At 40.3% G+C, this 17,045-nt stretch overlaps 1 protein-coding gene across 4 annotated transcripts in view; it reads right to left on the reverse strand.

The window, feature by feature from the left end:
* The window catches only part of SOGA3 (SOGA family member 3), a 45,660-nt gene that overhangs the window by 4,682 nt on the left and 23,933 nt on the right, over positions 1 to 17,045 (reverse strand). Inside the window, exons 5-8 of one of the 4 annotated variants that reach the window (XM_049818241.1) lie at positions 10,041 to 10,112; positions 8,238 to 9,404; positions 7,323 to 7,337; positions 6,614 to 6,949 (exon numbers count right to left, since the gene is read on the reverse strand). In XM_049818241.1, coding sequence (XP_049674198.1) covers positions 6,839 to 6,949; positions 7,323 to 7,337; positions 8,238 to 9,404; positions 10,041 to 10,112 — 1,365 coding nt within the window. In that variant the 3' untranslated portion in view covers positions 6,614 to 6,838. Of the gene's footprint in view, positions 1 to 6,613; positions 6,950 to 7,322; positions 7,338 to 8,228; positions 9,405 to 10,040; positions 10,113 to 17,045 lie in introns of all 4 variants that reach the window. The other 3 variants (XM_049818238.1, XM_049818243.1, XM_049818242.1) reach the window with 3 other exon arrangements.

Here is a 17,045-nt window from a genome sequence, read left to right on the forward strand (position 1 = left end):
GACCCAGTTTTCAGGGTTATATTTTTTAGTATGAACATTTTGAGCTTTGCAACTTGATCCTCATAAACTGCTTCATAAAGGTACTTTCTTTAAAGCAGCAGTTTTGTTGGTTAACAGCTATCTTAAAGAGCTAAAAGCAAACCATTCATCCCTAAAATCTTTTTCTGTCTTCTAACTATGCTACCACTTATGAAGTGCAGAATTATTGGGCACTGTGTAATCCTACTGTCTTGCATTCTGGGAATGGTGAGAAGAGTTTCTTTGGGATATACCCAAATATTCCTGCTACTTTATAAAGTTTCTGGATCAGATTCACCAGTCTGTTAAGATACTTTGTGTCTCAGCAAAGCAAAGCACTTGAAATTGGATGGAGAATCTCCGTTGCGCAGGGAAACTCATCCCTGGCATAAGGCGAGCAAGGAAGGTCCAAAACCACCTCGGCCTGAATTTAAAGCACTGGGAGTGCCCATAGCGAGTGTCGGCATGGGGTGAGGGCAGGGAGCGTATGTGACAAAAAATGAGCCAGCAAGTGACAGTCCACGGGAGACCCTGAAGGCAGCACAGCGAAATTTAGCTGCTCCCCCTGCTGAGCCGCAGGCAGGAGGAGCTCGGCTCGCTCCTTGCGTCTCTGCCCACCACAGCAACTCTCCTGCTGCACCGTGTGTTAAATCGCTTTCATTTGGCACGCCGAGAGAGACCCAGGGCAGAAGCTTCATGCACATACCACTGCCCTGCCAGGTACCTGCGCTTGGGTGCGGCTGCGGTCAGTGATTGAGACCACCTGCAGTCAGAAAATTCACCTTTCGGGGAACTTTTGTCCCCACCTGTAACCTGGAGAAGGGCCACAAAGTACTTGACGCATGCAGCATAAAAGCCTGGACAAACTCTGCTATAAGATGGGCGTCTTCGAATGCACTAAGCAGGAGTTGCATATGTTTTTGTGGGCAGAGCAGCTGATGACAAGAGGATCAGTGAGATGAAGGACATGATATGAGGATTCACACATCCTTTGCTCACTCAGCACTCTCCTCTTCAGAACAATAAGGTTTTATCTGTGATAAAATCCATGCACAGCATAAATATTTTAGCTCTGGGTGTATTTTGTAGTAAATACCAAAGCAGGTTTCAGGGAAAACACATTTTTTCTCCTTATATGGTCTAGCTGTAAGTCTCGGGGAATACATTACTGGGGTGGTTATTCTGCTCCCATGTAACATAAATAATGGGACGTGGGCCATTAGTGAAAATTTCAAAAAGATGATCTAAAAATTGAACAAAGTTGCCCAAGTAAACAACTGAACGTTCCTGAAGAAAATCCCCAGCCTCTAAACTCCGAGGATTTAAAACTTCCCTGTTCATAAAGCAACAGCGTGACTTTCTTTTGGGAGGTTACGTCCCAAGACGCCAGCTGACATGGCTGGGAGCGAAGCCCGAGTGCCTGGGAGCAGCACTGAGCCCACAGCTGGAGGCCGGGTGCCACAGCCCTGCCTCCTCCCTGAAACCAGCACAGCTGCACCACCGCAAATGAAGACAGACTCTGAAGACATTTTTTTTTACTCTTATCCGTCAGCATAGGCTATTATTCTTGTGTCTTTAATACTTCTAACTCGATGCCCCTCGTCTTGTTACATGAACTCTTTGAAGCAGAACATAGCAAAATTAAAGAAAACAATGGACTAAATCCCAGGCTTGAGCTTTCGCTCAGGCAAAATCCTACATTTCTGTCAGTGTGAGGAATTAGAAATGTGTGGGACTGAGGGGCTTATTAGGAGAAAAGAGCTGGACCCCACTCATAGGTCATAGGGCCATGTTAAACTCATGCTAATACGGGAACAGTAGAGAAAAGTTGGGACAAAGAAAACATGAAGTGAGCTCTAAAAACCTGGGCTCATTGCTCTGGACGCCCTTAAGTGTAGCAGTAGTGACTTTTGCTTTTGAGGAAAAAAAGGTTCTCCAACAGAGACTGTCCCTCCTCCACCAGCAGCAGACAAAGCAGCAAATGTGGCTTTCTGGCCTCTGGCACAGGCAAAATAAACAGGAATGCTATTATAAGTTTATTACATCTGACACACTGCTTCCACAGGCAAAGTGTACTTTGTCCATATCTGGTGTCAACTCTGCTTGTGTTAGAAGTAAGCATCTCAACAAAAAAGGTGCAAGAGCATTTTAAACAAGCCCTCTGCTAAATTTCTCTTCATCATGCAAGATTGTAGACAAAGGAGCATGAGTTTCAGCATGGGCTATAATCTGATTTTATACTCAGGGTAGTGTGTGTTCTGGTTAATAGTCTGTGCTCAAGATCACTTTAGAACATCTTCAGTTCTGCTGCACTAGCTTGGTTATGGCACACCCATTTTGTTATGTCCACATAAATTTGGTAACAAGAAGGACGAACAGCACTGCTGCCACTGTAATCAACCCAACCACAACCTCAGATTCCTGAATGGTGTACACCTTGATAATCCTGGCAAATACATCTCAAGAGTGAATATATACATTGAGAAATGGGCAGAAGGGAATACAAATTCTGTCTCCTCCTACTGTTGTGCACTTCTGCGATAGTATGTAACTTAGTGGAGAAATAGAGCCAACAGCGTTATGTCATGTCACTTCTCCAAGGTTACATTGGAAATCGGTGGCAGATACTTTAGATGTTTACTTTAAATAGAGCCACTGTAATTTTCCCCATAGGCAACCGCATGTGTAATGGCAAAAGTTGGGTTTGAATATCACTTCCCCTGGCATTAAATCAGAGACAGAAATGTAAGCCAATGGGAATTACGTCCCTGAAACTGATGCCTTTAGAAGTCTCCTACTCACCTATCAAATTCTGGGGTGATTAAGGAGAAGGGCATCTAATATCCTAAAGCTCTGCTTGTTTTTGTAAACAACTCCCAAAGTTCATGTGCAGTTCATCTCTTTTTATAACACATATTTAGACAGCCATGTTTTTGGCAATTTTCTATTTTCCGACTGCCAGGCATATTTCTGCACTATAGCACCTGCTCTCTTCTAGTTTTGATTCTGAAGCACTGGTGACATGTGTCAGCACACACTTATTCTATATCTAACTGGAGCTTCAGGCATGGATTTTTTTGGTTGAAAGAAGTATCTCTGATCCTGGAGAAGATTATCATTCTAGTATCATGGGAATTTTTCAGTAAGAGTAAAGAAAATAGTTGTAGAGGTATTTTGTCAGGGCATTCAGAGCCAACTCTGAGTAGGAAACAAATTTAATTGAATGTATCTGGTTGCATTAAAGGAAAAAATGCCTCTAGTTTCTAAATGACATAAAAATTCATTGGAGTTACTGCCAATTTACACAAGTGTATAAATGTCAGAATTAGATCCACAGATGCAAGATCTCTTCTTTCTGAAAGAACATAGAATGAATTCTCTGGGAACACAGGAAACAGAAATTTTATCTTTCAGAGCAATGTAAAATTAAGGCAATCTTGGGGTTCAAAGTCAATGCCATTTTTGCTAGAATATTAATATTTGTCCAGAATATTGCAAAATAAGAACTATGAATCTGCTACTGGTTTAAGTAAGATTTGAACTGATAGGTAACCTGGCATATCCAGCTTGTTGCCACATAAAAGCAAAAAATCTTATATTCTTCTTATTATCACTTTTCAGAATTAGACGCTATGTAGCAGACAGAACCTAGTGAATCAGCAGTGTTCTGGCTGGCTCTGTCCTGCCTGACGCCCACACACTCCTGCTAGAGGATGTGGACATGTTCAGCTGCATTTACTCACTCACCTGCAAGGTGGACTTTGCCCACCAGGCCAGTAACTGCATGGGAAGAATCTGCTTCCTTTCTTGGCAAGTATAATTATTGCATTTCTTTGTGAGACCAAGTTATTACAATTTAGCAAGACACAGAACACTTATTTCTTTGGCTAGATGTTATCTTCTGGCTATGGACAGGTGTCCATACTGATTTTATTAGCTTCCTCAGCAGCTTTTAAAATAGTGAAAAATGGAGGGTTGTGAGCTTCTCTGCAATATCTGGTGTGAAACAGAGAAGCAGCTCCAATCACTCCCTTCAAGCTGAATGCAGAAGAACATGAAAAACATATCTCATCTCTCATTGAGATTTCTCTGTACTGAGGTTTGCAGAGGTCCTCACTGTTCTCCTTGCTCATCACAGATTCAAAGACTGTGGTGAGTTTCTAAAGTGATTTTGTATGCTTCGGTATGTTTTAATTTCAGATTGTAGCTTGTGCCATAGCTCCCTAAATGTCCCAAAAGGTCTCAGCTTTGATTTGCTTTGTTGATGCCTGACAGAATTAGGATGAGGAAAGCTCCAGCTAAACACCTGAAAAAACAGTGTGAGACATCAATGGGGTTATAATCGCCAGTCCTGTGCAGAAGTTATCTCCACTTTTCTGAGGAGGTTCATCCTCACCTTTTCTGATTTCTGAGAAAGAAGCAATTCTTTCCCAATTACTTCCAAGATGTATTCAATATATGAATTCAACGCATTAAACTTCCCTACTACTTTACAGTAGTACTGTTACTGATACACTCAGTGTAAATCAAACTGTCTCCACTCATCCTTATTACATACAAGGCTGAGAAAGATATAAACAAGCGTGGGTTAAAACCTGAAAGCCCAAAACTTCAGATCAGATTTAAGTATGATTTCTTCTCTTTTATGGGATTGAGCCAGTAATATTTAACAAAACCCAAATGATCTTTTCTTCCCCCAAGAGAGACACTAAAACAGAAAGAAACTCAAAAAGTCAGTCTCATGCTAAGATTTAGTATGACAAGTTTAAGCCTCAAATTATTATACTTTTAATGTCCAAACTGCAAATCCATTGGGGGGGGAATTTCTTGAGCAATTGATGAAAAATTTCTTACAGCACTTGCTGAAAGAAAAGCAGCAGAAGGGCCTTTTCCCAGTGGTTTGAGAACCATCTTTACAGTAACAGAAAATCACTTTGAAAGGATGATATGCTTGACCATATCTTGTCATAATAGCTTCTAATATGTGGAACTTAACTTTTAGGCAACTGAGCATAAATTAGAGCAGCTTAGAAATGCCCTGAAATTAATTTGGGCCTGACTTTCTCTTTAATGAGGACACCAGGCAAGGCTGTCTATTAATCTCACATACATTGATTATAGTTTCCTTAAGACATATCTTGCTAATTACAAAATAAATATTGATGACAACATCCCCTGGTAGGAATAAGTTTTTTGATTAAATGAAGGTTAAATGATTTAACTGATCAAGGTTACTACAGCTGCAGAGTATGCTGAGGGAAAGCTAGACAAACAGGGAGAAAAACACAAATTTCGTTTAATACTGAATATTGAGTTTACTATTTTTTTAGTTCTCATAAAATACATTTTACTGCCCAACCTCTGCTTCCCTCTGAGGGGTTTCCCTCAAAACGGTGTCTCTCTACTATTTCAGGTAGCAGAGCACAAGCCAGGCACGAAGATGAACTGTTCTCACTGGGGAATGTGTTAAGTGAACTAAGGGCTAGCATGATAAATCAAAGGGAATCCTTATTGCCAGCTAGAAGAACAGCTGCTTTATTTATTACCACTATTCATCACTAGATTTTTTTATCAGGGCATCTGCACAAAAAAAAATTCATTAACACACTTACTTGTAAACGATCACCTCTGGAGAATGCAAATTTGTGGGACTCAGTGGTTTCAATTTGGGTTGAATAAAACAGAAAAAAACCCTGAGCTTCACTGGGCATTTCAGGTGAGGTTTTCATACTGGGAGCTCTACTGTTTGTAGGAACTATGTTCAGTGTGATAGAAAGATCATGAGTCACCTGCACTGTCAGTGCAGCCTCTCGTAGGCAAGACAGGAATATTTAGTGACTATTGATGCACACCAATGTATACAAGCTTCCCTCACCTATGGTCACTCGCTATCAACAGCGTGGTCAGATGGGGATCACTCCGCAAGCCAAGAGTTACGATGTTCATTCAAAACTCGTTCTGAAACCTGGAGAGAGAATCCAGAGCCTTGGCAGCTACAGACTGGAAAATGTTATCTGATAAACTAGGTTGTTAGGAAAAGGTATTTGACATAAGACAAGGCAACTAGCATCACTCTCTTCAGTTCAAGTCAGACGGTTAGAGTGGCCATTTTTCTAGAGCACAGAGAGAATGCAGCCAGCCTACATCTCTCAGAAGACTCCTCGCCTACTCTGATACCTCCTCCTCGTGCATCTCATTCTCAGGGGCTCCAGCTCCTTGCCATATTTCCAGATCTAGTGCTCTACATACCAACTGTTCTGATCTTGTCCCCTCCGTGGTGTCTAATCCACATAATATAGTGCTGAAAATCATTATCATCACAATCATGCAAAATATGTACAAGCTGTGACAAACAATTGCAGAATACACATCAAATGTGGTTTTACTATTTATACGTGGCTAGAATACAAATTCTTTTTCTGGGAGTGGGAAAAGGAAAGGAACAGACTCCTCACACCCACTCTGCATATTTCTGGTTTGCTTCTGATTTGGTGCAAATTAATGAATATTAAATTGGTTCCGGTCACTCAGGGAATTTTTATTAAAAAATTATAAAACCAGATAAAGTGAAAAATATCATTTTCTGTTTGCTTACCTGGAACACCATGGTGAGCGGGTTTCCTATTCAACTGGGTGACTTTTTGGTATGTTTTTTGCAGTTTTTTTGATTTTGTTTTGGTTTTGGCAAACAAGTAGTCTTCAGTGTTTTTACAGCAGTGGCTATTACAGAAACTATGTCTCTTGCACTTCTTATCTTGGAGGGTGGACAAAATAAACAAACTGAAAATAATACTACAATGAACAGTAAATGATGAATGGCTTACAGTACAAAAAACAGTGTAAAAAGGAAGACAAGTTTAAATATTGTTGTGTATGAAAGGGATGAAAATAATACAAGGATGAGAATAAGTAAAATGATAGGCTGGAACATCTGGGAAGGTAAATACAAAGACAAAGAGAACAGTCAATTAATGGAATAGCAAGTCCAAAGTTTCAACAAAATAAATAGTGAACCAGACTATGCTTGTGGAGGGACCAAGTGTCCATCTCCCATTGACTTCAGCAGGAGTTCTGCATGGTCAAGCCCTGAAATGTCCAATTTAACTATTGCTGTTATTTGTTTAGAGAAAATACTAATTAGTTTGGTTTAAATTTGTATAAGCCCATGCAGTGCTCTGCCTTTAAGCTAATGGGAGCTCTACAAGCTCAGAGCTATTGCTAGATCAGAAAGTGAGCATGCTAAATGCCGTTTCTGTTTGATTTCATGCAATACATGTAGAGTAATTGATTAACTTTAAACTCACTGCGTCTGTGACTTTCTGATACAAGGAAACAAAAGACTAATTAGTCAGCATAGGAATAAGAAATAGCTTTCAGCTTCACCTGGCAACTACTTTGACTGTAAACTAGCACAACCGCACAAAGTAAATTAACACAGCAAGAGACTTACTAAAACATTGGATAATACCATGAGCAATAACAAGATTTGCCAACTACAGGATTGCATGATAAGATAAGGGTAGGTAATTTTCATTTTTCATGGCAAAAGATCTCGAGTCAGCAAGGAATTTGCTCCCCAAAACCTCTCTGGAACAATTCTGCATAAAAATGAACTACAGAAAAGATGCTAGTCACTGCTGCATGTAAGCAGTGACCCACAGGCCTTCAACAAGATACAAACAGTTACAGCAATTCCAATATTCACGCTACCGCATGGCTCTGTGACTCTGTAAAGTAGATTTGCATGGTTTATTTTTCTCTGTGGTTTGTCATATTCTCTATAATTTTGTAAATCTAATGTTTACTCCTATTTAACATTAATCAAATTTTCTTTTTATTCATTTAACAGGAACCCAACCACTATCATGTTCATTTATGTGCCAAAAATGCTGTCTGCACTGCCTTTACTGGTGATGAAGGCACAACTCTGGCAAATGCAGTTGCGAAGCCAGAAAGGAGCACAAACTTCCACCTCCTAGAGCATAATTGTTTTAAGTTCCAGGAGACCAGACTTATTCACTGTTCAAAAACAGCCCCATTGATAGAACAAGGTTTCATATGGCCAAATGAGGATTTAAAATAATTTAAGAAATAGAGATTTTTGTCCCCTGTCTAGAATAAAGAATTTTCATGTGCCAGACATCGAATTTAAGGCTTAATTCACTTGGCAGAGCCTTTTTACCTGTAGGCCGTAATAAGTAAAAGTCTACCTGACTCACTGACAAAGGTTCATCTGCACTTCGATCATCCGAAGACTTTGGAACTTCGAGTCTGTCGATGAAAGCCTGGAGCTCTTTCCTGAAGGCCTTCATCTGTGCGTTGATCCGGTAAAGAAGCTCATGCTCACGTATTCTGCTGCCATCATCTTCCTCATCCATCAGTCCAAAGAGATCCCCGTTAGCTACATAAATTCTCGCCTCTGTTATGATGGTGCTGGTGTCAGAAATTAAGCGATCTATTGTCTTGCCCAGCCGCTCAGCTTCAGAGCGAATGTCCTTCATCTGCTGTCTGTCAGTGAAGTTCTTCTGCCACCCAGATGGTGTCGGATAAAAAGACCTCGTGGGTGTCAGGCACCGAATGTTGCGTACCTCTTCGGAGTCGCTTTCCCCACCGATGGGGCCTTCCCTTTTGCGGTGAGGGGGGCGGGAATCATCATCGCTCTCTTTTTTTCCTGCATCGCTTTCCGCATCACTGTCTCTGGGACTGCCACGGATCCCAAGATGAGAGGCCAAGTCATAGCGTTGCATGTTGGACATTAAGACTCTGTTCTCATACTGGAGTTGCATGACTTTGCCGCTCAGCTCATTGATCTGCATTCGTGCAGCTTTTAGCTCCTCCTGTAACGCTTCTGTCTTGGCATTATCATGGTGCCTAGAGCTCTCATGGGCCCCAGACTTGTACTTGTATTTGTTCAGCTCAGCTGTTATGCGCTTGTTTTGTTCTTCCAAATCAGCTAAATTTCTCCTCAGCAATTCTGTTTCATCTTCTACTAGCTGCAAATGCTGTCGTAATTCTGACAGGGATTCACTCTGCTCTCCCAGGAGCGGGTTAGCGGTCCCTGAGAAATCATCTCCTCTTAAATCATCAAGTTCTGCTTTCAGTCCTCGATTTTCTACTTCTAGTTCCACTATTTTCCTCCCAAGAATGTTAGCTTCCTCCTCCACCAGTCTCAAGCGAAGCTTGAGTTCAGCTTCTCTTGTGGTAGGTGGCCCACCTGCTTCGCCTTTTGGCAAGGGACTGTCCAAATCCCCATAAAATGATCTGTATTTTTGCAGCTCATGTTCAAATCTGTCTTTCTCTTTATCGATCTTAGCCATTTTCTTCCTCATCAAGGCTGCTTCTTCTTTGACAAACTGTAGCTGGCATTTCAGGTCTTCATTGTCCTCCTTAGAAAAAAGAAAAAGTAGTATTTGAAGAAACCTGATGTAAAACAGGAGACCTTCAGCGGATGGTCTTCAATTACAAGATTAACAATCATAGGTACACAGCTTTAGATACTAAGAGATTTTCCTGCAATCATTTTTTCACTGATCAATAAATGAGAGGGAAATAAATACTTAAATTTAAAAGAGGGGAAGAGACTATTTTACTTGCAACTAATGTTTGCACAGTCCCCAGAAAATACATTGGGGGGTGGGGGGGGCTTGTAAAAAATCCTTATATTTTCTAGGTTTGCAACACTGTAATAGACATTACAGTGTTCAAAAATCCTGAAGTCAGCACACAAAGGGCCTATAATCTTGTTACACTGGTACTCCCATTTACTTATTTTGCCTAAAATATAGAGTACATGAAAGCTGGTGGGTTCTGTTGCAACACCAGCAGTTTGTTTAGGTGGTCCTTGACATAGTGTTGTCTAACTGCAGATCTGGGGTAAGAGCTCTCCATTGCACAGCATACAGGAAAACAAAGAACAAAGCAAACAAGCAAGCAAAGTGCAAATCTACAAGTCACGTACATCATTTCCACAGTGTCCCTGAAGCCTCCACATGAGAATCCAGGCTACAGTGATTACAACATACCTCTGTCGGTGTCTGCTGTGACTTTTTTTCTGATTTTGGTAGGTCTTTGCTCCCTCTTCTTTTCAGTGATTGCTGCAACAACAACAAAATGAGATGTGCTGAATATTTCACTAAAAAGGTATATAATTCATATTTCATTCATTGTAGAAGATAGCAAGTCAAATGCAACTATAAACGAATTAATTTCTTGTGACCCTTGAAATACCAAATATAGAGGGGAGACACAGCTGCCCCCAAATGACACAGCAATGTCATACAAGTAAAGTATTGGTTTAATCAGTCTGTTACCTTTTTTATTCAACACATTTTAAGACTAGTGCATAATGAATGTTTACCACATGACAAGAGAGGTAAGAAAGCAGGTGTCCCAAGTGGTAACTTACAGATGGAAAGCTGAGGCAAGCAGTGAAACCCAGCTTGCCCATTGGATATCAACCCTATTAGGGCCAAGGCACTTAAAGATGCATCTAGCCAGACAGTAGCCTTAGCCTTTGCGGTAGGCGAGCTACATAAAACAGTGTCACTGAGATACCATCAGCTGACTTGAGTGTACATCTACAAGCACACCTTTCTCTGCGTCCCACCCATGGACTTCAAGCTTGTGGTGTATCGCGGTCACACCTCTGTAGGTGTGCACTGTAGACAAACTCTGTGCAGACAAACTCACACATAGATCTGGTCACTAGGTTTGTTCCGTTTTCAGAACATGTTCAAGTAAACACAATTTAAAGCTGCTTGGACTCCAAAGTCCTAATGTGAAACAAAGCATATTAGCTTAAGAACGGCACCACGCAAGCACATGTACGCACCACCACATGAACAAGCTGCTTTGGTGTCTTCTCATCTGCTATGTAGCCAAAGTGAGTAGAAAAGAAACTCCTGCTTTTAGAGCAGGATGCACTGGCACTGAAGCCTACTAGCATATCCAGCAAAAATCTTGTAATTGCTGACAGTAGAAAGTTTGTTAGTGGGCAAGCGGTAGCAGTGGAAAACAACTGCAACCACCCCACCGTCAACACTCAATAGAGAGCAACAAGAAAACAGCAGGAGAAAGGAAAGCGAGTGGGAGAGTATGTTAATACATAACATCCCACTTGCAGCTGTTCCCAGTTTTTACGTTCCCCAGGTAAAATGTAGGCCCTGAGGCTGGGCAGTGATACAACCAACACCATCTCCCTCTGAGATTATTCTCTAGTAGATGGATCCTTTGTGCTGCAGAGAAACATGCATTTCCCTGCACCAGCCGGGGAGAATCCAGCTAAAAGCCATCCAGTTCCATACAGTGGGAATTAAATAACGTTCATAATCCTCAAGGAACAGAGTACAGTGGGCGAGTATGCCGTACTTAACAATCCTGTGCACTATTCACCTGCTGGTACCAATTGTTCTCTTTCTTCTGTAGATCATCCCTGTAGCAAATACTAAGCTCATGAACTGCTCACTCCAAAGGAAAAATCAATGCCATAGAAATGACTCACATATAAATCTGAGCAACCACAAGAGACGATTTCTCGTGATGCTTTTTGCTCAAATTTACTATAGAGTTATGCAAGAATTAAGAAAAATGACCTCACATTCAGAATCAGAACTAAAATTCACAGATGGGTCCACCAAGAACCACAGTTAAAATTTTTATGCCTCTTGCAGAAACATTGAATGCTCTCAGTAAACAAAACAATAAAACCAATCAAAGATCATCAGCTATGATAGCCATATATCTGGATAGCTGTGAATCACAGGCTTCTAAAGGAAAAGACACAGAAAATAGTTAAATAACTCACTTTTTTCCTTTAAATATAAAGCCAACAAATTGGGATCCAGTCTACAAACAAAATGCTTCTTCTCCAGGGTCACCCACCAGTTATAGTATTGCAGAAATGGTATATGCATGTGGAGGGGTTTTTGTTGTTTTTCTTTTTGAATTGGCAAATTTATAAAGCGATAAACTTTCAGAGGAGAAGCTTCCTCCTCTGTATTACCACTAATTACACCACTATGTATTATCACTTTGAAAAAAACCTTTTCAAATCAGTTAGCACTGCAGACTTCTTGCTCCAGATTCTTGCCAATACCACCCACTGATAAAACAACAAAGGGATAGTTAAACTATATTTCTGCTTGATTACCCAAATGCCTTCTATTCATCCTGCCGAGCTCAGCATCTCTCCAGGTATAATGAGGTTCTGAAATGCTGAGCTGCAACTTCTTGTGTACCCTACAAATTTTCAGAAGATGAGATATATGAAAAAGTTTCCCGAGACAAAAAAAACCAAACCCAACACCAAAAGATAAACTACAGAGAGCAAAAGGTATTTTCCTAGTTTTGACATAAATTGAAAAATCTGGTTTTTTCCTTTCTTTCTGTATTTTTTGTGTTCCTTTTGGTAGTCAGGATAGCAATATTTTAATTAAGACAATAGCTGTGTCTATGTAATGACTAGGCACTACTTTCTATTCTGCCCTACTCGAATTACAACAAACCATCCTCAGAGCTTGTCATATTCACCAATGAAATGGTGTTTAGCAACAAAATTTTGTAGCAGAAAGCAATGAAGAACATGCACAATTCAATTAGCAGGATGATTTGGGTAAGTGAATTAGGCCCAGCTGGAGTTGGTATGATCTCTTTTCTTGTGAAAACCACCACGAGACAATTTCTGATCACTAGGGGTCAAGATCTCACTTGAACATCTCAGCTGACAGATGACATCTGCAAAATCACAGTGCCCCATAACATCATGTTAGGTCGCTGAGGCAATACTCATACTGATCAAAGAATGCCACATATCAAGCAGTATATCCTGCTATAAATAATAAATTTCTGAGAGCTTTTTCAGAGGTACATTTCACAACTTACAGTGGCTACTCTTTCTATCATTTCTCTCAAGCCTTGTACTAGTCCACTCTTCCAATCCAATTTTCAACATTAAACAATTTATTGCTGCTAATGGAAGAAATTCATCAAAACAAAACAGAAAAAGGAAAAAAAAGTTCAAATAAACATATGGCAAAAAGAAAAATAGCAACCCAGACTTCTGCAAGTGAATCTTCATATTATCCCTGCAACTGGACACTATTAAAACTGTCTGCATGTTGCTTGTTTTGACATACTAACAAATGTTAGGTGAGTGAGTGATTCAGCCACCTTCGTGTACAAAACCTGTGTGTTCAAAAATTTTTGTGTTAGATCACCTTTTAATATAACTCACCGCTTGTTGATCCTTTTCCCGTATCAGAGTACCACAAAGCATACTGTAGTGCCACTAAAAGCCACCTCTGCTGGTTTCTCAACTGTAGCAAAAAAATCTGCCCCTCATGTTCTAGAATTGGTTTTGAGACCTTGTTGTGAAGGATAATGTGAGGGCTCAGATAATTCTTGTGCCATATAATTTTAAAAATCATATTCAGTTCACTCTAGTGATTATGAGTTAAAAAAAGGCAAATATAAAGTAAGTGCAAAAGTAGTCTTATGTCTAACTGATCAGTAATGCTTAGCAGACAGCATTATGGTTTTAATACCCTTGAACAAAGTTACCCATCTGCAGGAGAAAAGAATAAGCAAAAAATGCATATAATACTGTCTCTACAGTGGGGAGTTTGCTAAACTGCTCAAGTACTAATGAAATATTTCAACAGCACTGGGGATAAGACGACCAGGAACTGAGGCATGTATTATTATTTTGTATAATCTCTTACTTCTGAAAGACTAGGAGGCAAAACTGGGTTTGACTGACTATTCGAGCATTCACTGTAGCCACCACACGTGGGGTTGCATGTGTGTTCTGGCAATGCTGAGAAGTTTCCACATCCTAGATAAGACCACAGATAACGTTCGTATTATGTGCACACCAGATCACATGCAACAGGCAATTCTGTTGTCATGATCAATTCTCTAGACTTTCCCTGGAGTTTATTCAATGTCTTGCTGGACATGCTAAGCACTTCTCAAGACCAGACGGTATAATCCTTCTCTTGCCAGCCCTAAACTGAAAGCCAAATGTGCAGTCCTAACATCACCTGTGATGCTCAGTGCTTCTCAGGTGTAAAAAGACCTGAAATCTACTCTGAGAGTAACACAATGCAGAAACAATAGCATCACACTCCACTGAGTACGAAAGCTGTAAAATGAACTCAAATTCTCACTACCTGATCCTAAGCTACAGTAAATCTCTCAGCAATTAATAAAGAAGCCCTAAGCAAAACATACCAAGATTTTTCAAGACGCTTAGGTTTGATTATTTCAAGCCTGATCTGGGGGTATATGATCTAAAAATCGATGTAGGCAACCACAGGAGGAATTCCTGACACGAAGGGATTTATGGGTGCACAGAGCCCCCACAACAGCCGTTATCCCTACTTACAGAGCAGGCTAAGGCAAAGGGTGTGCTGCTTCTTGAACCTCCACAGCTACAACCAAACCTTCTCATCTGCGCACAACTGTACTGTACGCGGTTACGGTTAACTGCCTCCCAACTGCTGTGACAGGTCTGCAGAGCTTTCAAAAATCAGAGCAAACCTAACACCATCTTTACAGTCTTGAAATGTTGCTGAGTATTGGAACAACTTTTGGGCTGCACAAACCTGCCTCTGTCTGGCACAGAGCGACTATGACCAGGGAAATGGAAATTTGCCCTAAGACTCTCTCTGCATTTTCCCTTCAGTCAATACAGTTGGGTAACTCATGGAGCTGGATCAAAACAGAAGCAAGACAGATTTTTTTAGTTTACTGCCACCAAATTTAATTCAATGTATAGTAAATATGTAACTCAATGTGTAGTAAAAACTAAATGGACACTATATGTGTTGACAAATTGAAAATGCATGTTCTCCTAAAAAAAAATAAAAATCTTTGTATTTAAAATATCTCCCTTATTCTGTAACTCTACCAGTGCAATCTGACAGCAACAAACTCAAGACACTGCCTTTGTCTGTCATTGGCACAAGTACATAGCATGATACAACCCTTTACGCCTTCCACCCTCCTTGAAAGGCAGGAGGAGTCCTGCATATTTCAGTACTCATTTGCAAAACTAAGGCAGGAAAGAAAAAGCAGGGGATCAGCGAAATGCGAAGAAGCACAGCACCCCTGTCTATAAAGCAAACACTAAGCATATCCCTACTAGCTCTAGCAATGCTCTCTTCATATTAAAACTGGCATATTTGAAAACACTGATGAGGAATGATACAAAATGAAAGCAATCTTTTCTACTTCACCATGGAGAGAAAAACAGTTCTTACGTAGTCTTTTGAATGTCTTCATATTGCAGAAGAGAAAAGAGGAGCTGCCCTCCAGTATTTGTATTATTTAATTTGCATTTATTTAGGAGTTATTTCAGTTATCATTTTCAGATCCTTTGCCATTATTCATTTGCCAATTAAATGAGAAAAAAAAAAGGAAAAGATACACAACATTTGCACTTTACCCAGAGAAATCCTTTGCATTTTGAACCAAAACCACATTGCTAGAGCAAATAATAGCAACTCTGTGATATAACCAGGTAAAAGCATTCTTTGCAGTGCATAAAATGAAGCAGCACATTTATGCTTCCATTACATTTGCTTCCTTCTTTTTCTTATTTGAAAATAGTCCTGAGCAGTAGAAGATGAAAGGTGTCTTTCAAAGCTCTCCGTATGACCTGGTCAAATAGCCAGCCAAACTCTGATACTTTGCTTTCTGTGATTGCACACTCCCTCACCCACCAGGATACTATAAAACCGTGGAAGCAACTTCTCTGAAGAGGAAGAGGTCTCCTGCCATTTGAACCTTTCAAAAGATGGAAGAGCTAGATGTGCTTAGTCCCCCAGCACTATCCAACTAGGCCTCATTATGGATGCAGAGATCACAGTCAGCTTACACTCAGCTTCCTAATCCTGAAATACAAAAGCAAATCTCAGAACACTATGCATCCTTTGGAGGGAAAGCACTGGAATAAGGTATTTTATTGCAAAGTGATGCTAGTTAAACCTATTTCCTAGGGCTTCCTAAGTTGCTGTTTATTTGTCAGCTCAGCTATTTGTCTTTTTCGGGAGAAGAGAGTCAGGTGTTTTTGTCAGGGTTTGCACAATGCCTAATATAATGCACTGTCCCAGTCTTTATCTGGGAGTGCCAGTATGACAGACAGTGTGTCAACATAGTTCAAAACACCACCACATAACAATAGCAAAAATCACAGTCACAGACATGGATACAGCAATTATGAATTAAATACATACAAGATTTTGCCAGATCTAAAGAGTTTTCTTTCTCACACCTATTATCACATGTAGAGTTTTTCAATCTTCTTAGAATAATGTCTCAGAAGAGATTCCAAAGAAATTTTCATGAGAATGGGAAAGCACAAGCAACCAGATGAGGTTCATTGCCTTGGTTACAAAAATCATATATATAAACCAAAGCGTAGTTACCATATCCCAACAAAAAAGGTTAGTCTGAAAAATGAATAGTAATAAGAAGGAAAATGAGAATGATTCTGCACACAATGTGCACCTCTACACTGCTCGCTGGAAATGTATACAAAAGCCAGTTCTGCAAAGTTGTGGGCTGATCACACGTGCACTTTTGTGCTCAAACTCATTTCATACTGAGGAGTTGTATTAAATACACAGACAGCTCTTACAGTCCCTCACCTGGATTCACAGGGCAGGATAGCATCAAGAACACGCACATCTGTGTAGGTTTGTAGGCATACACAGAGAAAGGGGCTTTGCAGCTCGCCCTACCAGACTGTGCACCTCAGACAACACCTCCAGTTACAGGAAGACCTCACCAAAAAAAGAAATTTAAAAAAAATCAGATTTTAGAGTTCCTTTGAGAGGATGCAAAAATTTAAGATGAATTCAGGTAGGAAAAATTCTGAAATCTGCACTTGGTCTAGAAGCCTGAGCAGTGAGCAGAAGATTTTCTCTTAACAGGGGCAAGAATTCCATCTCTCACATGTCAGCAATCACAACTCTGTCCTCTGACTATAAGGTGTGGTCTTCTGTTACTCTTTGTCTCTTCTTTTG

Source organism: Accipiter gentilis, chromosome 15 (genome assembly GCF_929443795.1).
Source record: "Accipiter gentilis chromosome 15, bAccGen1.1, whole genome shotgun sequence".
Classification (NCBI taxonomy): Eukaryota; Metazoa; Chordata; class Aves; order Accipitriformes; family Accipitridae; genus Astur; species Astur gentilis.